The sequence below is a fragment of the Dendroctonus ponderosae genome, unplaced genomic scaffold (genome assembly GCF_020466585.1).
Source record: "Dendroctonus ponderosae isolate FM_Combo_2020 unplaced genomic scaffold, Dpon_F_20191213v2 Dpon_F_20191213_2, whole genome shotgun sequence".
NCBI classification, from domain to species: domain Eukaryota; kingdom Metazoa; phylum Arthropoda; class Insecta; order Coleoptera; family Curculionidae; genus Dendroctonus; species Dendroctonus ponderosae.
The window spans coordinates 2,037,654-2,062,627 of NW_026018165.1; the positions used below are offsets into that span (position 1 = coordinate 2,037,654).

General features: G+C 32.6%; 1 protein-coding gene across 5 annotated transcripts in view; it reads left to right on the forward strand.

Annotated features, from left to right (window-relative positions):
* Positions 1-24,974, forward strand: part of LOC109536918 (SH2 domain-containing protein 4A) — a 39,157-nt gene that overhangs the window by 13,121 nt on the left and 1,062 nt on the right. For 2 of the 5 annotated variants that reach the window (XM_019903381.2, XM_019903383.2), the window contains exons 2-6: positions 2,304-2,369; positions 21,451-21,664; positions 22,143-22,685; positions 22,745-22,966; positions 23,908-24,102. In XM_019903381.2, coding sequence (XP_019758940.1) covers positions 21,466-21,664; positions 22,143-22,685; positions 22,745-22,966; positions 23,908-24,102 — 1,159 coding nt within the window. In that variant the 5' untranslated portion in view covers positions 2,304-2,369; positions 21,451-21,465. Of the gene's footprint in view, positions 1-2,303; positions 2,370-11,109; positions 11,157-15,326; positions 15,535-21,223; positions 21,319-21,450; positions 21,665-22,142; positions 22,686-22,744; positions 22,967-23,907; positions 24,103-24,974 lie in introns of those variants that run through there. The other 3 variants (XM_048664257.1, XM_019903384.2, XM_019903382.2) reach the window with 3 other exon arrangements.

Here is a 24,974-nt window from a genome sequence, read left to right on the forward strand (position 1 = left end):
TTCAATGAATAAAGCAAATATATTCATTTTATTATATCATATCTAACATTACATCGATTGAATAATCTAAGGTAAGAGGACACTCCCATTGGTTTTACATATAACAGGAGTGTGCATTCGTTCAATCGGATATATGCATTTATCGAGATTTTTTTCAATTGACCACGATATGTAGGTGCGCCCCCATGAAAACAGCAGACTTCACTCAAAGTATTTTTATTGATACAACTAGAAAATATTTTGGATACTTCAAGATGATTTGACAACTACTACACTTTTAGGCAACAGAAACAGCGGATTTATATAACCATGAAGAATGATTGCACATGCTGGAACCAAACGAATTGGTCTCTGCGTGATTAGTTCGTTGCTTTTTTTCCTAATTGAAACGTTTTGTAAAAGTAGAAAATTTACTAATTAGTAAATCCGTGTCATAACATCCTAAGTTGCAGAGAAGTACATACTTTCTGCAATACTTATTGCGTTCTACATCACCACTGTAGCATGTTTCTCAAAGAAAAGTGTATGAATTGACTTATTTTTCAACGTCCTATCTCAACATCAAAATATTGTGTTTCTCCATTCCGAAGAAGCATTAGAAAAATATCAATCTGAAAGCCCTGCAACAAAGAACACAACTGCCGTGTTTGTATAGGCAACGGCAATGATTCACATTATGCTACCCTTATGTATGGTCAAAAAAAGGGCACCTGGGATAACAGCTTTGCAACATATTTGTTCCCGTGACTAATAAAACATCGACGAACGCTTTCGGGCTCACTGAATCAAATGGTGTCTTCCGAATCCATGTGACAAATTTAATATCAAGTTCTGTGGTTTTTTTAGTGTATGTATTTGTCATGATAATTTATCGGAATCCCTGAAGCAATCAACTGACTCATCACTAACACTTGTTCAACGCAAAACAAATGTGTATAAAGAATTATTGTGCATTGTTAGAGTTGAGTAGGCCGAAACACAATACTCTGGGTGGTAAAAATAACACAGATCACAAATACAAAAATAACTGGAAAAATGCAAAATTTTTAGACTGTTCAATTGAAGACCAATGAACATCCATTGTCCATTTGGCGATTTAATACCAATCAAGCTCAGTTTTTCAGCTCATTTATAAGCTGCGAAAACTCGGTAATTGATCTTACTATTTAATTAGCAACGTGAGTATCACAAACGTTCAGTCACACACTCAGAAATGTTGTTGTTTGAAGCTTCTTATGCTCGAACGTGATGTTTTTTCAATGTATTAAGAATTATCTAACATTCTTTATTTAAATATTAAATATTTTTGCAATAGTCTGTACAAAGATAAGGACGTTGATTTGATGCATAAACAGATGTAAACTATTTTGAACGAGAGACTGATAATTTAAGTGGTTTTTAGGTCATAGGTTGGCTACTTTGTCTATTAAGTTTTATATCTGAAGTCCTAATTATATATTTTTTAAGCTCTTAAAAACGGCAAAGTAGTAAAGTCCTTCTTGCTTTGCCATAAATATATAATAAAGAAAAACTGTCTAAACTGGACGTTCAATTGATTTAATATTCTGTTTTAGCTAGCCACCCATCGATTTTTTGAAAGAAGCCAAACTTTTTATAATGCTTAGACAACAAAATCAGAATGTAAATTGTTTTTGATTCACTTGTGAGTGAACAATCAGCAATTTTCATAAAATTAAATCGGTTTACAAAGTAAAAACATATTGTTGCAATTGCTAGATTTGCAGATATAAAACAAAGGATGAAAACTACATTTAATGTTTTTAAATAAAAATGAAAATTACAAATTGTTTCATTTCACAACAGAATTAGGTCCATTTATTTATCATAAACTGTGCTGGCCTACAACAAATGTTTCTGTTAGTTTTCTTTGTTTCTTCGGTTTCAATCTTCGGCGCAGAATGTATACAGATTTTTCTTAAACCGTTTTTTGAGTTTCCAGTCTTTGCTTGTGTGTATGCATATGAGACACTGTTTATTTATATTTCAAAAATACTGTGGCCAAATACCGATCGTGCTCAAACATTAACCCGAAAGCTTATTTTACAAATTCTTCTCGTTCTTGGAATTCCTGGAATTATCAACAAGCTTTTAGGCAAGTGATTGGTAGTTTTCGACCACTGGCGGCGATAATTTTTAAAATCCAATTTAAAACAAAAAAAAATATGTTTTCTGAACGAATGTTCACTTTGAATATCCTGGATGAGACTGCTATTGACTATTACATTATAATATTGTTTAAAAGTAAGCAAACAGTCTAATCAGCAACTATTTCTTTGTTACAGGAATATCGAACAATTCTAGATAAGAAGATCGAAGAACCAAAGCCCGAACCAAGGAACTGAGAAAACGTACGTACTGCCTTCATGCGAGCAAATGAACTAACTGATTTTATTCCTGTCTGACGATGAAAAATAAACATTAACAATCGCAAACTGACGCACTTTAACCATGTTTAGTATCAATGTATTTGATGACACCATCGACCGAACACGTTGTTTGTGTCCAAGGCAAACGTCACATAAAGTGCTTCCTTTTTAGAAAGATATACATTTGCCTTAATTGATGTCATTGACTGGAAAATCTGTTTCTAAATTCTATTGTTTCTGCTTGTTGACCCTTGCAACACCCTTAACTTCCATTCTACTTGAATGCTGACTTGATGTTTTATTTTACGTGTATTTTTTATGATTCTCCAAAATGTTTTGGCATAAATTGATGTAAAACAACGTGATTGATTTCTTTGCTAATATTTATTTATTTATATTAAAATGTTCGTACAATTTGTTTCAATTTAATTTGGTTTTAAATCCTTCAATTGAGTTGGACATTCGGTTTCCTTCAGACTTATGTGTTGTTCTTGAAAAGTTTTGTTCCAGATATTTAAAACTTTTGGACTTTTGTTTTTAAGACAGGAAATTTTACTATGTATTAATAAATATAGTAAACACTTTTGGCATAAAAATCATCGGATATGCATTATGATAAAATAATAAAATTAAATGCATTAATAATAATGTTAAACTTCACATAGACTATAAGTATTTCAAAGTTTGAGGAGTTTGAGGGTTGCTTTTGAGCTTTAGCGCTAGTTTTGGTATTACGATTTTTCATTTTATGTGATTTTGGCAAAGTAAAGCCGCTTTTTTGGGCAAAACTATTTGAGTCATCAAGCTCGTTTACGTAGCCATTCGAGAGAGCATTTAAATGCTTTTTACGCAGTGCAGCGGAGTGAGGAAATAGAAATAAAATAAAGTAAATTTTTTAAATTCATATTTCAATTACGAGATGCGTTGCTTGGATTGAAATTCAAGTTATCCTTATTAGTATCATTTTTTAAAGTTGGAACAGCAGTTTCTTACCACTCCTTAAATTTGGCAACTCATTGTCTCAAATTCAATTGTTTTCAATCTACAATATTTCGTCTTGAATTTAACATTGATTTCTCTATTTGATAACAATTCAATCTGATTGTACCTTTTTGTGCAACTGTTAATTTTTAATTGAGTTGCACTGATTGTCATTTATCCAGTATTTTACACTTGAAGAACGAAATACACTTTTGTTGCAAACAAGCTTGGCACATTCACTGGGCTTCTTTCTGGAGACCACAAAGGTTTGCTTTCTTAAAATTTGCACTTTTCAAAGTTTTACCACCAAGAAAAACGTTCCAATTTCATTTATCAAGTTTTCCAAAACAAATTTTGCTCAAATTAATGCGTTTGTCTAAATATCACCGCAGAAGTTTAGTTAATTTTTCAGTTTTTGACATCCAGTCCAAAAAGTTTACGGTTTTAAGGCTATTTAAAGGACAATCCTTGCTATGTTATCAATGAAATTGTAGATAACTGTATTCTCCCTAAACTTCTAATATTAGACTTTTCCAAAAACCAGAAAAACATGTAACTTAGGATATTATATTAGGATTGTTTGTATAAAGTGTGCATTGCAAGTTAGAACACACAAAAAGCGAAATTTGATTAAGACACATTTTAGGCACCTAGTTGATAAGGCCAACGTTTCAAACTTGCCACAACACATTCAGCCAATGGGTTCATTTTTATACCATTGGATAGAGAATTCAATAGCATATTTCTGCAGTGAAACATCACTTGGAAAATGTGAGAACTTTTCACGTAGCGAAATTTCAACTTGCCTTTTTAATTTTACGCGGTTTTGGGAAAGTTGGCTCTTCGGCTCAAACATGACGCAGACTTTTTGGCTATATATCAGTAACGTTTTGAGCGACAGCTCTCCTGTTTCAAGATAGAGCATGAAAAACCCTGTTTACCACGTGGAAGATCAGTTACGAAATATCGGCAGTTTTCGCACAAAAAGTGAATTGTGTACTGTACATTTAGATACATGACAAGAATATGTTTTCAAAAGATTATTTAATTTTTGCGCATGTATCTCAGGCACATGTCGAGCTACCTCTTTCATTTTTACACTGCTGAGGAAAGAATTAAATGGTAGATTTCTAAAGTGAAAAATCACTAGGAAAACATCGACTGTTTTCACACAAAAACGTTGTAGATCGTTGCTTGCTAAAAAAAATTATAACGCAATTTACTAATAGAAAATTTTCTCATAAAAAAATACAGAAATACAGTTTTTAAGGAAGAAAGGGAGTTTTAAGTTTGTGTTCAGCCCTAAAACCAGTTAGGACGATTTTTCAATGTCATGTGCAAGTTCAAAGACTTCCGAAAAATTAGCCAACGCTCGGATTCTATTGAATTTTAATGCAGTTTTTAGCTAAAACGTTCATGTTTACTATGGAAACACTTCAACTGATTCATTCTGCTGATTAGGTTGTTTCGATTTTTTATTTACGTCTACCACAACTTAGAAGGACTTAAATTTTACGTTTTAGTTTCAGAGCTTCTGAATAATCGGGCAGTTCTCGGATTATTTTGATATTTTCTCAGATTTGGGGCCAAGCATTGCGCTTTAATGTGCCGAAGTCTCAACTTGGTACTTTCCGTGGTTTGAGAGCTACGATTTTTCGCTCAGCTTCAGATTCTTCAATTTCGTGTCCAAGTTCAAAGAGTTCGAAAAAATCAACCAACCCGCTGATTCTTATGATTTTTTTTTCAGTTTTCAACTAAACTTTCCCATTTACTGTGTATACATTTCAAGTTATTAATTCTACTGATTAAGGAGATTTGATTGATTATTTGTCTTCGACAACTTGAAGACTTTCTTCAGTTTTGTAGAAATTTTTATTAGTAAATATATAACTGTAACTCTCCAGAAACTAAGTCAGGACATTTTTAGTTATATTTTTCCGAAAGTTACGTCACAACAAATGGGAAACGCATCTTTCATTTGCATGAAATTTGCAGTTAAGCATTTTCACTTTTGTTGCTCGGCCACTGTGAAGTATACAGACAGATAAGTGCATTTGAACATGTTTAATGTAAATACCGCTCCGTCTAATTGCTTCAGCATTCGTGCTCTCTTTCACAGGGTAAAACCATTATACAGGTCACGCTCACTTGGGTGCCAATTTTTTACTTGTAAAAGACCCGGTTTTTCTAGCAACGCGTAGATAAGTCGCTTTCTGTTCAAATTTTGCATATTAGATAAAAGGTTTTGATTAAGCTCATTTTATAACACCAATTAATTGGCTTGGCTTCATGCTGATATCGGACTTGGTTGACCTGAAATAGTGTGGTAAATTGCACTTCAAGTGGGGTAACATAAATTTAAAAAAACTGTTGTATTGAGACGCTGAAAAGGGTTTTATAAAACCCAGGAAAATGTTGAAAGCTATATGATTAGTAATCTAATCCCATCTTCTTTTAGTGAAACAACGTTCGAATAACGTGTTGATGCGAGTGCAACAAGGAAGTTTTCTCAACGCTTATGTTAATAAGAGATAAAACGCTACTTTGAGGGCTTTACACCTCTTTCTCTCTAACGAGCTTATGTATCGTCCTTGTTCATTCATAGATTTCAGTCGTTAATCATCAGCAGTTAATTTGTGTCTGAGCCATTGGCATTTTATTAATATTAACGACATTTTAATAATGTTTGACTTCCAAAATGCAGCAGAACAGCTTACAAGGACATACGTTTCCTTAGGGTAGGCAAATGTTTAACAACGCAATTCCATTCGCATAGTTGGAAATGCATAAAATAACCTGTGCATATAAAGTCGTGATGTTTTCCGAATTGGGAAGCATGCTACTTGCATTGAATGCACAAGTCAGTGCATTGGTATGGAATTGCATTTCAATTTTATTTGCGTTTATTCTTGATAACTTTCTTTGCATAAACGAGTTTTTTGCCTCTAAAGCAGTTTGAATTGATGCCCAATTCTGTATTAGCTTGAGATAGGGGTGGGAGAAAAAGATCGATGTAATTCGTTCGATGTTCGATATTTTAACCATCGATGTTGGAAATTTGGGACATCGATAAAACATCGATGTTAGATCCTGAGATGAAAACATCGGACATTTGATGTCGATACTAGATAGAAACATTTTCTAAGAACTCTTTAATAGTGCCAATACAAACGATACCGAGGCATAGCGGCCCATTTCCAGCTGCACCCGAAAAATATCTTTTTACAGTCAGCTGACCGAAGGATGTGGCACCTAGAAGTTGAATAAATTTAGTCGATTATTAAGTTAATCAATTTGAAATTTGAATGCAAGGGCAAACTATCAGTTTGTCTAACATCGATGTTTGCCTAACATCGATATTACCTTCCGATGTCAACATCGATGGCTACCATCGATGTTCCATCCCTAGCTTGAGCCTCGCTTCCATTTATATCGAGGATTTTGCTTTATTTTGCGTTTAGTAATGAGCATCCAATTTAAGATTATTTAGCCTCCCAACACCAAACAATAAATAGTTGGGTACTTTTTGCTTCCAAATGCAAGTAAAGTGTGAACCAGATGAATTTATTACAAGTGAATTCGATCGTGAGTTGATTGACGCTCACGACGTGTTTTATCAATTCATCGATTTCGATAATTATGGATTTCTCGAAAAAAAAGTAACTAGAAGGAATATGTTAAATCTTTTGAATTTGAAAGAATTGCTTAAATCTTTAGATGTGCCTTTGACGGATGGTATTTTAATTAAATTTTTCCGAAGTAGGTAATTCTATTTTCGCTCTAACTTTAAAACGCACTTACGCGCTTTAATAAATGGGAAATACATTTTTAAACCATTTATCGACTTTCTTTACTAATGGAAATAGTTCATTATTCATTTCCATTACAGCTCCCTTCTAATATTATTAACTTTTTAATCAAGTGACGCCTTTTCAGGAGAAAGTATCGTGTTACAAACTCATTATCTTTCCGATTTGTTTGACCAGTGCGAACATCCGCTGTTAAATTACTCTATACGTTTTGAAAATGTTTGCAATTAATCTTTCATTTATTTAAATTCTTGCATATTTAGGCTAAAGCCGTATAAAGTTCATGTGCACCATTTCAGTCCATTCAAACTATTTCGCATCTAAAATGTGCATATTTATGTAGGTTACATTGGCCAATCAAATATTTTTATGGACTTTCACATTCAAATTGCCACAGATCTCTGTGCCAATTGATACATCTTGGTCTTGACGATGATTTTGCAATAATTGCTTTAATAGAATTTTCACCGATAATAATTCAGTCGAAATTTTCGTTCATCTAAATGTGAAAACCGTTTCACTTTTCTTGGAATTGATTATTTTTCAGATAATACTGCACAAAGCATGACCTTTTGCAGTCATGACCTTTATATGTTAAATTGCATATCCTGCCTCGTAAAAGTCGGCATTTTACGTCTGAATAACAAAAGAATTTGCTTTAATGATGTACATGTTATAGTACTTACTGAAAGTGATAAAATAATATGTATATGGTATTGCAGAGAATACGTTGTTAACTTATAAGGGAATGTCCGAGTTTTTGTACACATCAATAAACACTTTCAAGTTTTTTTTGTGTTGTACAAAATTATTCTAGTTTTATTTATACATTCATATATTCTTCTCGATTTATTTTGATGGAACCCAGTTGCGTTACCTCAAAATGATATCGAATATACAAATGCATACATACATTTTAATAATGTGACTGTAGGTGTTTTCGACCCAGGGGTATTTAACTTTTCAAAGCAGCTAAAAGAATTTGAAATAAATATAGCGAAAGCTGCGTGAAGATAATATTTTGCCTCCTCTAGTCTCTTAGGGTAAAAGATACCACCCAGGGAAGTTGCAAAAATGTATCTGTATGTACAAAATCATTGGATCAAAAATAAAGAAATTTAGATCGCAGACGTTTTATGGAGAACAAAACTGAAAAGGAATATTTTGACATTGTTTTAATTTTCTGCATTTCGACAAAAACGTATAAAATTCTAGCGTAAATTAGTGTATGCCACCTCCCGACTAAAAAGTCAAAATCGCTCGAAGGGAAAGCTCGAGCCTTTCAGCTCACAAAAAACTATCAGTCAATTTTCCAACATTTTGTCATAATAGATTTTCAAGTTAATTCATACAACGCACTTTTGGTTTTGAAACAAAGCACCATTGAGAGGAAAACTGCAATAATACCTGCATCAGAAACCCAACGAACGAAACGTACGAAAACAGGCAAATGTATCCAAAATAGTCTCAAATACAAAATAGAAGTTGAAAAATGTATTATCAAAAATATAATTTCCATTTCAATTAGTTCTTAAACTGTTTGTTCCGTTCTCTTTCCAATTTATTACTTTTCAAGTAAACATACCTTCCTAATTAATTGAGCTTAGTGAACGATACGGTGCTAATAGCACAAGAGCAATGTTACAAACATGTTTATATGGCAAATATCTATCGAAATTGGGTGACAACAACTAAAACGCATGTATTATTGCCAGAGAACAAAAAGGTCAGACTAAAATGTAATAATGTAATTGGGGAAAATACATGACGTAGTGATAAACCCAGTAGGTGCATGGGCGCCCGTATGAATAAAATAGTGATATTCAAATCAACTTAAATCGTTAAAATTTAAATGAATGTTACGTTATTCTTAAATGTTTAGCCAATCATGCTCAGAGGTTATTGTTTTTATGCTAATTTTCTGTTTTCACTGATATAACGTTAACGGATTTATTCAAACAATCAATGGACATGGAAATACGCGCACGCCACATGAATAGTGATCATTTTCAACGACTGCTACCAATAAGGCTTTTTGTACCCACATAATGCAGTAGCAAGAAGATTTGTCCATAATATTTAATTCAACACTTTGTGTTCTCAAAGCAAATGAAGGTAGCAATTTCGAATAGTTTCAATAGAAAATAATTGTTTAATTGAAACGAAATGTTCCTATTCTGTAATATTTTCATAATTTTTTTCGTTGTGGATATTTCTAGCAATTTTCTTTGCATTGTTTTCATTACTTGCTTGGAATTGTGTAATAAACTGAAACTGTTTTTTGGTAACTTGCAGTTTTTGTTGTTAATTTAATTCTATTATTCTCTGATCCTTTAAATGTTTTTATTACGTTTGTTGAACACACACTATGTTATTAATTTTCTGTTAATTTTCAAATTTGGAAATTATTGATTAGTGAACAAAGGGAAGTGTTGAAAAATTTGCTTCTTGGCGCAGATATTTCCTGAACCTGCTGTTGAGTAGAAAGGACTGAAAAATCCAAGAAATATAAAAAAGTTATGGCATTTGCATGTTACATTGTGCTTTGCACGCATTGGATGCTTTGATAAAGATAATTTAACTAAAACAAGTACGGTATTAAATTAATTGCTCACGCAACGCATCCAATATGCTTTCTCCCGTTGAATTAGTAAGTAATTCATTGTCATTACTTTGTGGGAGTTCAAATTAATGTCTTCATGCATGCGTTTCTGTTTTTTTCTAACAGGCGCTCTTAGAAGACATACATTACTTAGGCAATAGTCAGAGCGGGCGGACTAATGCATGTATATTAATTTAATTTGCAAGCTAATGTTTACTTTATGGGATTTCTTTTGCTTTTTGATTGACTGGGCGAAATAATACTTATTACAGTAATGGTGGTTATCATTAGTCATATATTTTTTCATTCACTTTATCGCTATAATTTGTAATTTGCCATGATAATATCCACATGTCAAGGACAAAAATTGATCACAACTCGTTCTTAATTATTTAATTATGTAAGTAATTTTCAAATACTTACATACTTTTCAATTACAATTACAATTTCAAACACTTACTTTACAAATAAATGTAAATACACTTTTAAATAATTGTCACAGACAGTTCATTGTAGAAGTTTATTAACTAATCTAAGACTAATCCAAAGTGATTGAAAATAGGGAAGTCAGATTTTATCGAATTTATCAGGTGTTTGATAATAACGAACTAATTATTCTTTTTATTATTGACATGCAATTTAGCTTATGAATTTATAAATATTCAATATATAAGTACATATAATACAAAAAAAAATTGATTTACAAAGAAGTCACATTGAAGAGAGTGAAAGTTGGTCACAAAAACAAAGTAAACCCGCTTTTTTTTTCTTTCAGAAATATTGTTTTGATGACCTTCAGTTTTAAAATTTAATTTTTTAACTATAAATATTATTTGTTGCAATTTTGCATTAAAAATAAATTAAGGTTTATTGCAATATTGCCAAAAGAAAAATAATTTTGGGACAATGAGACAAACCAACAAACAATGTGATCGAAAATATATGCTTTTTAATGTGTTAAATGTGCATTTAGAAGACGTGTTTATTTCAACGGTTTGCAAAATATCTCCTTTTATTATACTGTTTATTTAACTATTTCTTTCGTGACACTTTCTTCACGTTCGATTTCGACAAGTACGATGTTTGCCGTTCATTAGCATGTTGAAGGAAAAAACGCCATATTGCATATTATAATCATTATATGAACTACAATTAATACGTTACTTCATGTTAACAGGTGTGAAAAACCAACTTTTCCCCCAATTTTTATTGATGGAAACTTGTTAAAATTCCTTTATTATGAATGTTGATTTTCAGAAGCGTAGTTTTCGCAAATTTGTTTACGAGTGTCCTTACAAGCTTTTGCAAATACATATATCTTCTTTTTCAGATAAAAAAAGTGAAATGAAAAAGTTTAAAGTAGTTTCTGCAATACAGGTAAGATAATTTCAAATACAATTTTTAGTGTCAATTACAATAATCTAGTTGCATTTCATTAATAGATAAAATGGAAATAGACCTTAAATTGAACACCTGCAATTTGATTTTGCACACTATTTAATCGAATAATCGTGTTTCTTGGAAATATGTACCTACAAACCGAAATTATTATATAAGCTGATAAGGCTGTTCAAAGAGCATATAATCATAATCACGAATTATAATTTTAGGAATGAAGCAATTGAGAAAACTTGAAATATTTGACAAATTTTTAGATCATGCTAAATCATTACCTGAATCAAATACATTGACATTCATGTATTTAACTACAATAATAGTCGATGAAATAAATGCTACAATTATTACAATTAAAATAATAGAAAATGTCTTGCTTTGATTTGCTAATATTTTAGTTTATTCATGCGGATCGCCCGAACAACAGAACATTGCACTTTATGTAGTTTTACGCCAATTATCGGTCATTTACTTTTGCTGGTTTATTTTTAGTATTATTTATTTAAATTTGTTTGAGGATGCTTTCAGCTAATATGAGAAAGAAATATGAAGCATTGTTGGACACTTTTATTGTGCATAATATTATTGTTTAGGACACTTGTTTGCTTTGGCCTGTTTGCTAAATGAAAACCAAAACCATATTCATTTTATACAGGATGTTGCAGCCGCAATGTCCGGTTTATGACTGTTCTGCTGATAGATTTAAAAAAAAAAACGCTCTTTACGATTACAAGTTGTTGTAAGCGAGTGTGCCAGATAATTCCAACGCAAATAAGATTATAGAAAAAAACATATTTTTATTTGGCAGAGTATTATCCGCGGACGTTTTACGTTCCCTTCGCTTAACTGACGAAACAATCTATAGAGCAATTATTGTTTATAAACATGATTGTTATTGCTCCAAGGTGACAATGGTAAGCGCGTCTCGAGGCTTCAGAACATCGACATTGTTAAATTTGTCTTCCAATAAATTGTCCCATTCGTTTTATTATCGCATTTAGTGCGATGTTAATTCACCACTTTAACCATGAAAAATCACATTTTGTTGATGAATGGCCAAGGATTCATCATACATAATCAGTCGCATTACATTCGTATTTATTTTGCACACACGTTGATCTGTAAGATGGCTGGAAAATTCCTTTACTAGCTGCTGTTTATGTAGTAAATTGCCAAACTGTTTGTTCCTGGAAAGCATTGTATCTCGGGAATGTCACATGATCTATTCGTTTATTATAAACATTCGTTAACTACGAGTGAGGAGAGGAGTGGCTTCCAACCAGTCACGGCCATATAATATGTTTCTTCCGCTCTTATCAGATAATATCGAATATATATGGTGTTTATATGTAAATATACAATATACGTTGCCTGCTTGATTGCTGCCAAAGGATTGGAATATAAGCGACAATTTATGTGGAAAATTTAATGGATATTTGTCTAAGTAATCCGATAATTAGAATATAAGCAGATCAGATCAGTTGCGTTTTGAAACTTAACTTGGTTGATTTTCAGTTTTTCTCTATAGGTGTACAAAGTGTTTCGTGACTCTATGGCCATTGGTTAAGGGCGAATTATTTGGTCCATTTTAATTGGGTAGACAAATTTGGTTTGGTTTAAAAAAAATTAATTTATAGGCAGGTCCTAGTCTGAAGTCTTCTGGTTATAGCCCAGATATACAGAGTGGCCATTTTCTGAATCTTTGTATGGGTRACTTCTACATTTTTAAAGATAGATAATCCGTTAAATGGGCAAAATTGGGCAGAATTCGATTGCCTATTCATTACCTTTTTCAAAATTTAGGTACCCGACTTGGTTCCTGAAGTATCCTGAAAAGGCAAGAAATCAACACTTTTTTAATTCTCATATAATTCGTGAACTACTTAAATTAGAAAAAAAGTTAAAATTGTCTTTGGTGGAACTTTTTGCGTTGAATTCAATAAACTAGCACTCGTTGTCATAGTCAACTTGATTTACGAGATAAAAAATAAACTTATGTTTTTTTAAATGGTAATCATAGTTGGCTATGGGCGTTTTAAAATCCTTATTTTTTCTGAATTTAACGATATAACTCTTTGTATGTTTTTCCCATTTTGTTGCCGTAGAACTTCAAAAGAAGATAAAAAATGTGTAGTAGGCTATGGAAACAAGAAGTATATTATCACACAAAGCACAAAACAAAAATGAAATAATTAACAGACACAATCATCTTTACTGGGCTAATGAAAATCATCATCTAATCATAGGCGAGACCAACGTGTTTTTTTTTATGAATGTCTGGTGAGGCATTTTTAGTGGTAAAATTATTGGTCCATTCTTTTATAATCACAATTTAAATATTGAAAGATGATTACACTTTTTACCAAATGAATTTGATGACATGACAGACTTTAACCATGCAAAAACGTCCTGGCCGTAAGCGGAAGTCAATTAGAACATTTAATTTAAACGATTAATTATTGTTTTGCGCTTTGTATGATCTCGTTCTTGTTTCCATAGCCTACTACAGATTTTTATCTTCTTTTGAAGTTTTACGGCAACAAAAGGAGAAAAACATACAAACAATTATGTATATCGTTAAATTCAGAAAAAATAAGGATTTTAAAAGGCCCATAGCCAACTATGATTACCATTTAAAAAAATATAAGTTTATTTTTTATCTCGTAAATCAAGCTGACTATGATAACGCAAAAAGTTGTACTAAGGGCAGTTTTAACTTTTTGTCTAAGTTAAGCAGTTCACGTAATAAGTGATAATTTGTTGTCTTTTCAGGATATTTCAGGAACCTAGTCGGGTACCCAAATTTTGAAAACGGTAATGAATAGGCAATCGAATTCTGCCCAATTTTGCCCATTTAACGGATTCCCTATCTTTAAAAATGTAGAAGTTACCCATACAAAGATTCAGAAAATGGCCATCCTGTATATAGATATGTATATGGATGGTGCGAAAGAAAAAAATAAGGTAACGTTTCAAGGAATCCTAAAAAGACAGTAATTTTATTTTTTAAAACAGCAAAATCTTTTCCCAGCCACGGAACTGAATTATTGCGCCGGTGCGTTGGGTTGGCGTACCAAGCAATTTGCGCAGCAGTGCGCCAACTGCCTAAAAATTCACTGAGTGACCCAGTCCTAATACGAAGTGACAAATCGCGGCTTTTTACAGACGGAAATCCAATAGACCGATTTATTAATGTAGCCATTTTCACTTGTTTTCTAATAGCACTTTTTAATGAAGAATCAACTACATATTTTACCGCAAACCTGCCGCCTGCGGATAGGAAAAAAATCCATGCTGCACAGCTGTTTAATCAATTTCCATAGTTTCTAAATATGCAAACGAAAATAACGATCCGCAAGTATCATCATTGCCTTGATAATTACTTTATGCTCGGATTTCTAAAATTGCCGTTTTATGTCTTAATAACTTGGATAAGATCACTATTACTAATGGTCTTGTAAATCAGTGTTCGATATTTATTTTACAAAACATCCTTGAGTTTCATTCCTGAACAAAAAACGGCCTGCTCGGCACGATTTCGATCTACTGTTTCCTCATGGCTTATTTCTTAAGTTACTTGAAGAGTATAAACGTCGATTAAAATAGTATTGATTGTATTACATTATGCCATACTTTTGCCATCGAAGCTAAATTTATTAAAATTGATTACTCATCATCTTGAGATTGATATAATTAAATAAATGATTTAATGTATAAAATAATCAACAAAAACTGTTCTACCACTTATTAATTTTTTTGTTTCATTTCATGAATTTCATATTTTGCCTGTTCGTTTTCCGTTTCATCATTTTCTCAGTTATTCTCTTAATCGTTTAAATGCCTTATTTCATTTCAGATCTTTAGTCACATGTCAATGTATCAGATAGAACGTAAGAAACGCACATACAAACAAATGTATTGTGAATTTTGTATTTTGCCAGAAATTAAAAACGAATTATTTTGATATAATCTTATAAATTGATAAATGATCTCCTACATTTTGCAGAAATTGATACAACGATCAAAGATCCACAAGTGATAACAGAACAAAATCGTAAACAATGGCTTTCAGTCTAATTATTTCATATCAGCCTTGACTCATTTTGCAAAACTCGATTCCAAAGATTATTAATTTATTAGCCGCGTGTTGTTATGGATAAAGTTAAGTTATAAGTTCCCTTATAAGATTTATCCATTACGTCAGTGTTTTATGAGTGCAAATAGTAAATTTATTGGTTAGCAGACAAGATTACAGCGTTAATAAATGAATCAAGATCGCAGTTTTTGTGTTGTTATTGTGGTGGCATTTGTGGTTCCTAGCGGATTAGACTTGAATACTTGTATAACTGAGTTTCTAAAGGTAAATCATGTTGAAAGCTCCACTAACACCGGACCAAAATAATGTTCTATTTCTTCCAACCAAGAAATAGGCCAGTATTTCTTTATCCTGCGTTTCTGAAATATTTGTTCATTCCGTGTATATAATAGAATGTTTCCACAAATATTTTTATTGGTTGTGTTTTTGAATCACAAACAAGTGTAGCTTTATACGAATATCCAAACTCGTTGAGGATTTAAATGAGATTAATTCTTAGACAATTATGTTACAATCTTGCTGAGCAAGTGGCTTGAAAATTTACATTTGTTATCTGTTGGCTTCGCTTGAAATGTACCGTTCTGTAAGCTTTTGTAAGTTTAAAAGTAAAGCCTATCTAAAACATGTAAAAGTTCAATTTTCATTTCAATAAAGCATTTATTTAATTAAATCTGAAAATCTGAAAACAGAATTATATAACGAAATTATTGCTGAAACAGCAATAAAATTAAAAGAATACTTTTATCATTTAACTAGTTTTAACACCAAGTTTATATTTTTACTGCAGTAGTTCAGAAACGCGAAATAAACATACATATCACCCTCTTAAAGTCAAGCAATTCGAGCAAAAATAATAAAAAAACGGAACAATTTGACAAAAAATGTATTGCCCCATTTTATAGGCACCATATGTTGAAAATTACCATCAAAACATCTCAACTTGACTTTAACCTTTACTGAAGTTCAACAATTTCTTTAATGGTATTACTTTCATTTCATGTATACTATTCTTGGATCTAAACAAACGATTTAAATTCACACGAATATGTTTGGGCATTATGTATTCGACAATCGAAATAAGTGAGTCGTGTGAATCTTAATTAAAATGTCACACTTCGATTACGTGTCGGCAGTAAAAGCTTCCTTATAAGCGTCTAATAAAATACGTTTAAAAATTAATTTATCAATTCGACGTTTTAATTCAACACATCAGTCAGATTTTTAGGCACTTTCAGCGGGTATTAATTACGGCTAAAATCAACACTTTCTTCGGTTTAAAATGTAAAATAACTCACAGTTTTATGATAATTGTACAGTGAAACAGTTTTAAAAGCAACTTGAGAATGGGAAAATTATTCTATAGCATAATTAGAGAACTGTATAAAAAATACTATACAAATAACCTGGAGGTGCACATTGGATCTCCCCCAGCTAATGAAAATATAACACAATTTATTATCCGACAGTTTTGTACTCGTATGTCATCCTAATTGAATTTGAATAAAAAGCAACGATAAATAAGAAGTAATTAGTTATAGTTATCACTGTAATTAGTTCCACAAATCGTAGTAATTCCTCAAATAGCATTTGCGCTTAAACATATGTAAAGCCACACCTTTATGCCTTCAATGAGGTAGTAACCAATTAATCGTGCAATTTAATAGTCATTACTTTAATTTTTCGTGTGAGTATGCGAACGATTGACTGGCCGTTTAATGACTTGATTAATTATGAGCTCTTAATATAGTTAAGCTAATAAAGTTGTAAGGGAACATGCAGTTCTTCTTTTCAATATTCCATTACTCATATTATTTAATTAATTATTATTTGCTTGTTTTTGAGTGTCAATTTTATTCTGGGGAAAAAAGATTATTGATTTAGATAGATAGTATAGTTAGGTGAATGTTGAATGAAAGCAAAGGGAAAATAACACAGACCGTAGTAGAAAAGGGTTGCAATTGCAGTTGACAACGTGGTAAAGTTAACAAATTGAATCTACGTATGGTAAAACTGAAAATATGGTGTATACATATAAAACGGCCTCTTCTAAGACTCTAGTTTGATGCACTGATTGATAACAGTATATCTTTTCAGGAAACACATTAAACTATTTATATCACGCATATGGTTGAAATCAACTATACACTATGAAGATCTCCCAGTCTGTTGTATCCTAAGTATCATCTGCGAAACGGTACTTGTGCTAGCAATAAATAGGACTGCACTTCGCTCACATGTTTTGTTAATTAGTAAATTTCAAATGCAATTTCAAAAGTAAACTAAGTGGAGTGTTGCCATTATGATAAAGTAGTACAGATCTTTTGATCTGTAAGGCCAGGTGTTTTATTGTAAATGTGTCCCATATGGAAAATAACGTGCATAATGGTCATGGCATTCGAACGCATTGCAAATTGCATTGATTGGACTTTTCCGCAAGATTTTTCAAATATGTACCCTCATTTAATAGTTTTTAGATTTTAACACAAATATCACTTGTCGTAGAAACTTGTTAGATAAAGTTTCACTGAATGTGGGAACACTTAATACTAGAACCTTACGAACTGAATACAGTCCTGCAATTGGAAGAAGATCTACGCTACGCAAACTGGGACATAATTGGACCTAGCGAAATCAAGAGAGCAGGTGAAGACCTAATCAATCTCAGACTTCTAGTATGTCAGTAAAACTAAAACTTCGGAAGAAGTCGGATTCTTGAATAATAAAAAATGGGCAAGGCAAATTATGGCTACGGTTGCAATACCGGCAAGCGTAGCATACATCGTAATAAACATTACACAGCGATACCAACTAAAATTAATACAAGTTTATGCACCAACCACCGCATATACAGACGAAGAAGAAGAAGAAGAAGAAGAAGAAGAAGAAGTGGAGGAAATTAACGAGCAGGTGGCAAGGGCAATGTATAAAAACACTTTTAGATTGCGTGCGGTGACTGTGGCGGTGACTTTAATGCTAAAGTAGGAAATCGTCGTAAAGCAGAGACCTGTTTGGCAGTGCATGGGATGAGAGGAGCCAGATGCTCGAAAACTTTTTAGAAGAAAATCAACAGAAACTACGGAACTCTTTTTTATATAAAAAGGCAGGACGTAAGTGGACATGGATAAACCCGGACGGCCAAACAAAGAACGAGATATATTTTATTATTACAAAGAGAACAGATATAATTCAAGATATTACAGTTCTAAATAATATACACGTCAGCGATCACAGATTTGTGAGAGCAAACATTAAACTGTCAAAAACTGGTGTCCTCGAAAAAAAGAATGAAATACGTAGAAAACATACAACAAAATAAAGATGAGTACAGAACGAATCTTGAAAATATTCTCACACATGAAATCGAATACTTTTCTGAACTAAGCCAGCTTAGTAATTACGTATTAGAGAGTATTAAGAAGGCTGTTGAAAAAACTCTTCCAGTTATTTGGAAAACTACAACTTATTGCAGACAGAAATAAACCTAAAATATCCATGAGACACGATGAACTAAGGGAAAGAAGCAAACTTATGAAGAGCCAAGTAAGATCCGATGTCTCCAAGTATAACAAGAGGGTAATAGAAGAAGTTATAGAAAACAGCAAATGGCGAAGAATATTTAGAAAAAAAGTATTACCAGGAAAGATCATTAAACGACGAAAATGGAAATAAACTGAAGACAAGAACCAAAGTTATTGAGTATCTAAAATTATTTTATGAAGACCTATATTCAACAAAAATTTCAGTCAAACCTCGAGATAAAACAGATATATACTCAAGTATTGAAAAGATGGAGACAAGGAAGATATTAAAAACTACTGGCCGGTGTCACTGCTGTCTCATACCTACAAGCTCCTGAGAAGAATAATAACGAACAGAGTTACCAGCAAGCTTGACGAATTCCAGCCAGTCGAACAAGCCGGCTTTCGTGGAGGGGTACAGTACGATTGATCATATTCACACATTAAGGCAAATAATAGACAAATCATTGGAATATAATCAACAGGTCTTCCTGGCTTTTATCGACTTTGAAAAAGCTTTCGATACACTCGAAAAATGGGCTTTTTGAATGCTCTAAAGAGATACCGTATCGATAGTCGATATATACAGCTGATCAACGCTCTCTACCACAACACAACCATGACAGTCTAAGTCTTTGGCGGAACTGATCCAATCAATCTATGGAGAGGCGTGAGATAGGGAGATATAATATATGCAACAGCTCTGGATGATATCTTTAATGCACTTGAATGGGAGGCCAAGGGTGTTAACATCAATGGTTAGCATTTAAGTAACCTTCGCTTTGCGGCCGATATTGTACTTCTTGCGGAGAGTATGGATGATAAATTCCAATATTGTCGCAGACGTTGACCTTCACAACAAGAATTAAATTAAAATCGTGGATGAGTACGTGTACTTCGGACAAAAAATATCTTTCGATAAGGACCTCCAAAGAGCGGAGATCTCCAGAAAAATTCAGCTTGGATGTACAGCATATGGAAAATTTAGTGATGTATTTAATTACACATTTCCACAATACCTTAAAACACAAGTTTTTGACCAATGTGTCCTGCCGACCTTAACGTGCAGGTCCTTAATGAGGGGACCATGGAGCGCTTAATGATTGCTCAAAGAAAAATGGAGATGAAAATTTCGATGAACGAGCGAAAGACAAACAAATGGATCAGACAAATACAAAAGTCGGAATGGGCTGGTCATTTGATGATTACAGATGATATTAGATGGACTAGGAAGACAAGCGCCTGAGTGGAGACTCAGAACAACTAAAAGGAACCCAGGACGACCAAGAACGGGGTGGAAAGATGGCATTCAAAGATTGGTAGGCACCCAATTCAATGGATGAGTCAGACGACCTACAGAAGTGAATGGCGATGAATAGGAGAGGCCTATGTCCAGAGATGGACGGAGAGAGGCTGATGATAATGAACACAAATGTGAAAGCACTTGATTTTTTGAACCATTTAATATACATATATAAAACGTTCGTACTGGCATTTTGAAGATTTAGTGTTTTTGTCTAAAGAGATGACGATCAAATTTAATATTTTATTGACGCTTTACGATGTATATAATTATGTAACTGTTTTTAACTAAGAGAAAAAATAACTCCAAACCTCTAAATTTTTTGAGAACCCATAACATGTACTCTACGTAAAAAATATAAATTTAATAAGTGGGAAGAGTTCCTGGATGTTTTACAGAATTTAATAAAATCGTCGTTAAAAAATTTAAAGAGTAAACAGGATGCGGTTTTCGACGAACTAAAACTAGTTAAATCGGAACATCTAATTTTCAGCATTAGGAGAGAAAATTAACGTGATGATGAAAATTTCAAATATGAGAAAAGTAATTGGAATTATAAAAAGAGAATACAAGATTTGAAGGTAAATTCGGAAGAGGTCAAAGTAATGAAAGATCAAATGATAAAATTCTCAACAAGTTCAGATAGTCACTAAAAATAAAGTGAGCTGTGGTAAAAATAAATGATAGAACGGATGTTCGGATAGAAGTCATAAAAATGAAAACATTAAGAAATGATCTACAAGAAAGTACAACAGCAAATCGGCTAAAAGTCTGAAAATATTGCTGCAACTAATAATTGATAATAAAGCGTGGATTTGGAATCATACTAATGGATGCTAAGGAATGTATTTATTTTATATCTAGTTTCCTGCTGGGGTTTTACCAGTTTATGGTTGAGGACTCATAGAAGTCTATAATAAACAATCAACCGGATTTGCAGAAATGGATGTTTCAGGATATGAACAGCTGAAAAACACCAAATCATCTGTTTCAGAGAAGTGGCAAGATGATTCAGATCTCGCAAAGGCGTAAAGCAATAAAGCATCCATAAATTGTAATCCTGATTACCATCCAGGCAGTTGAAAGAAATAGAAATACATTTTAGACAACGTGCCGTGTTAAAGATAAACTGATAAAAAAAATTGACAATGCATATCGCGGTTTTATTATCATTTCTCAATGTTTAGACCATATGTATTCGGTGTGGTTTACAGTTATCAAGCAAAAGTAGGTTTTGTTGTATTAAATTATTTTTGCTCTCAATTAAAGTTTTTACTCGATATATACAATTTATGAGGTTTTCGAACTATCAAGTACTAAAATATATACATTTATTTCAATCATTTTCTTTTGTTCCAGAATTAAGGCACCAAGATGTTGCAGCAAATTCTACGCGACATGTACGTCGATCCAGAAATTCTGGCTGAATTAGACGAACAACAAAAGCAAACGTTATTTTGCAAGATGAGGGAGGAACAAGTGCGCAGATGGAAATCGTGGAATGAAAAATTAGGAGAAGAATCCATTAAACCTAAAGCAAGAACTAAAAAGAAAAGCGTTAGCTTTATGAAGGGTAAGTACAGTTGACTATATTTATAGCATTTTATTGCAATGAAGAATGTTTTCAAATAATTCACATAAATGGTAAAATAATGCGATCATGACCTAAAAATAAACTAATGTTAAGCAAAGCGATTTGTATTTCATACTTCAGCTATGAACAATGTGCCAAGTACACAAGTAATAAACACTGTTTCTATAGACATAGCTTTAGATAAAATTCGAAAAAATATATTTATTTAGTTAGTTTAAGTAAAATCATTTTGCCCATTTATTCGCAATTGCTGCAGTTAATTTTTCCACGATGTTAATTAATGAAAAGAGATTGTTTGCCAAATTGAAGCAAAGCCGAGTGAAATCAAAATGTTTGTCAATTTCAAGAAGTAAACATTTTTTTATCCGATCTATGGCCAGTATTGGCCTATAATTATTCCCGGCTATTTGCATAAATTTATTGTTTCTAAACGACAAGTAATCGTCATTTTCTCCAGGAAGTGACGGCGAGCCTTGGGTGTGGGTTATGGGTGAGCATGAGTACGATAAAAGCATCGAAGATATCCTGAATGAAGAAGCCAGAGAACAGGCACGAAAAATCGCAGAAAAAGAAGCTGAACAACTGAGAAAGCAAATGGAAGTTCAACTTTCCGAATACATCGAGCTAAGTCCGAAAATCGAAGATCTCGCTCCTTCGCAACTCGACTTTCAAGATGACGTGGACATTTATTGTTCGGTGGACGAACTTAGAGAGAAAATCAACACAAAGTCGTTGCAAAAACCTCCCATACCAAAAAAGCCCGCTTATCAACTGAATTCGTATCAAACCAAAATTAATAAATTTAACTTTGTTGATGCTAGGGACGTTCTAAACGAGACTTCGTTGAACGCACAAGTAGCGCAAAGAGTGGCACTGTTCGAAAAGAAAATGGATGAAAGGGCGACGGAAATATTTAAATGCATCCGGAAAAAGCAGGAACAAGCAGCAAAAGAAGCCGAGGAAGAAGGAAGGAAGAAGGACCAAGTGTGGCGAGAACAAGGTGAGAATTACTTTCAGATAATTTGCAAATTTTATGTTCTAAATAATCATTTTTTTTAGAACGTAAGGCAAAAGCAGCAGAGCTGCAGATACGGGAGATAGCTAGAAGAGCACGAGCAGAACACCGACTGACTTCTGATATGGAGATAGATACCAGTTATAGCACTGTTAATATAGGGGTGCCTCCTAGCAGACAGCCAGTGGTCGATTGGTACAAGAATACCGAAAGAGCTAAATTGGCGGGACTTGAAAATGCAAATCATGCTGAGCCATGGTTTCATGGTAAGTTTTCATCTTTTATATATAAAATTTGGAAGTTTCTTTTACTTAATTTGGCTTCAAATTAATTGCCAATAATAAAGTAAAGTAAAATGGCAAGTAAGCAACGGAAATGTTTCGTCTGTGTGAAGAATGTTGTGGTAAAAACTACAGGCGCCCATACCCGGATATATTGCGAGCAATCAACTGTGCGTTTTAGAAGCATTCTTAGGTGGAAGCAAGAAATCCATCAACGTGTTAGTTCATGGTTTCAAATTGGATTTTTTTCGTGTCCTTCATTTTTACACTCCCAATAATGATCTGGAGACCGTTTGATTGGATTTTGATCATGAGAACCGGTTAGATATGTTTCGGATAGGTTTAATTGAATATTAAATTCTGCTAATTAGAGTAGCTAATACGGACATTTTTGATAGAACATGTCTAGGGCCACTCAGTTTTTAATAGTAATTCACATCGTAAAAATGGTTCATTATTCAGATAAATTCATACATTTTTTGGCAATATGTTTTAATGTATAATACCTTCAAACTTGCGAAAAATATTTCATGTTGGCACAGTAACAAAACTTAAAGTCGATGATCGAAATTGAAGGAATTTAGAAAGATCGCTCAAACACCCTTGGTAAACATATCAAGAAGCGACCATAATAGAAAAAATCTAAGATGAAGTAGTAACTTGAGGAAAGAAGAGAATTGGTGAGTAATAAACATCCAGCATGATGAAGATGATTTACATTAAAGTACCTTCTGCTCTTAAACAAGTCTTTGTAGCTTCGAGAGAAAACGGATTTTTCAGAAATTCTTAAAAAATGGTTACGTCCAATTAAATAACAATATAAAACACATCTTTATTTGCCTTTTATGCAAAATGCAAATGTTATTTTTTATCTTAATCATTAACATAAATATGCACATTATATAACAAACCGTTTTTTTTTCTAGGTCTTATCACCCGATCTCAGGCTGAAAAGCTTCTTCTTGACCAGCCATATGGAACATTTTTAGTGAGACTGTCAGAAAAAATATGGGGCTACGCCATTTCATATCGAGCTGAAGAAAAGTGCAAGCATTACTTAGTAAATGCATCCCAGAAATATCATTTTTGCGGAAATAATCAGTTGGAGTATGAAACTTTAGGTAAAAAGCAAATTTTGTATAGTTCATTATATTTCTCTCTTTAATCTGATAGTAAGTTTGAAAAACTGAGTCGATTTCTGAGCACTCCTTTAACTACCATGCACATGCATAACTAACAGAAACCATTAATTAATCTTTCCTAATTAACTTTAAGCGCATGAGTTGTTATTATATTATTTTACTTTGACTAATAGTCATTACAGTGGCCAAAACACAAAATTTCGGCTGTTTTATTTATAGGCACTTGCATTATTCAAGTACGATGAAAAATGTAAGTGAACGTCGGTCACACGTTGCTGATTTACTTAATATTTTGTATTTGTTAAAATCAGGTAAAAACAGTCGACTATTCAACAGTAATTCATTATTTATTTTTTTTTGTAAATATGTATTTTCTTAGATGTTCAAATGGGAAAAATCATAGGAACATTCACTTTTATTTTATATTAAATAATCTAATTAATCCGTTCAAACAATACAATACGAACAAATGGCATAATTTTTTCCATTACAGACAGGAAATTTCTCACAAACCAAATAACGGAAGCTGCTATTTGAACGTGTCTCAAAAACTTTCCCCATCTACTTAATCGCTTGAAATCATCGGTTTGTTAAATTTTAATGGGCTAATTGTGTACTTTAATTACCAGCGAATTAAGCAACAAGCCTAAAAATATTCAGCGATGCACTTGAGTCTTAAATTATTTGCAATTAATGTGTAGTGTATCGTTTATACGTTTTCACATTTTTTAGTTTTCTATGCAAACCCGAATGAAATGAAAAAAAATATGTGAAAAAGTGTCGTTTTATAAAAATATATTTTATGGTTTTTGAGCAACTAAATTCCTCTTATTTTCCTCTTTAGACTTTGT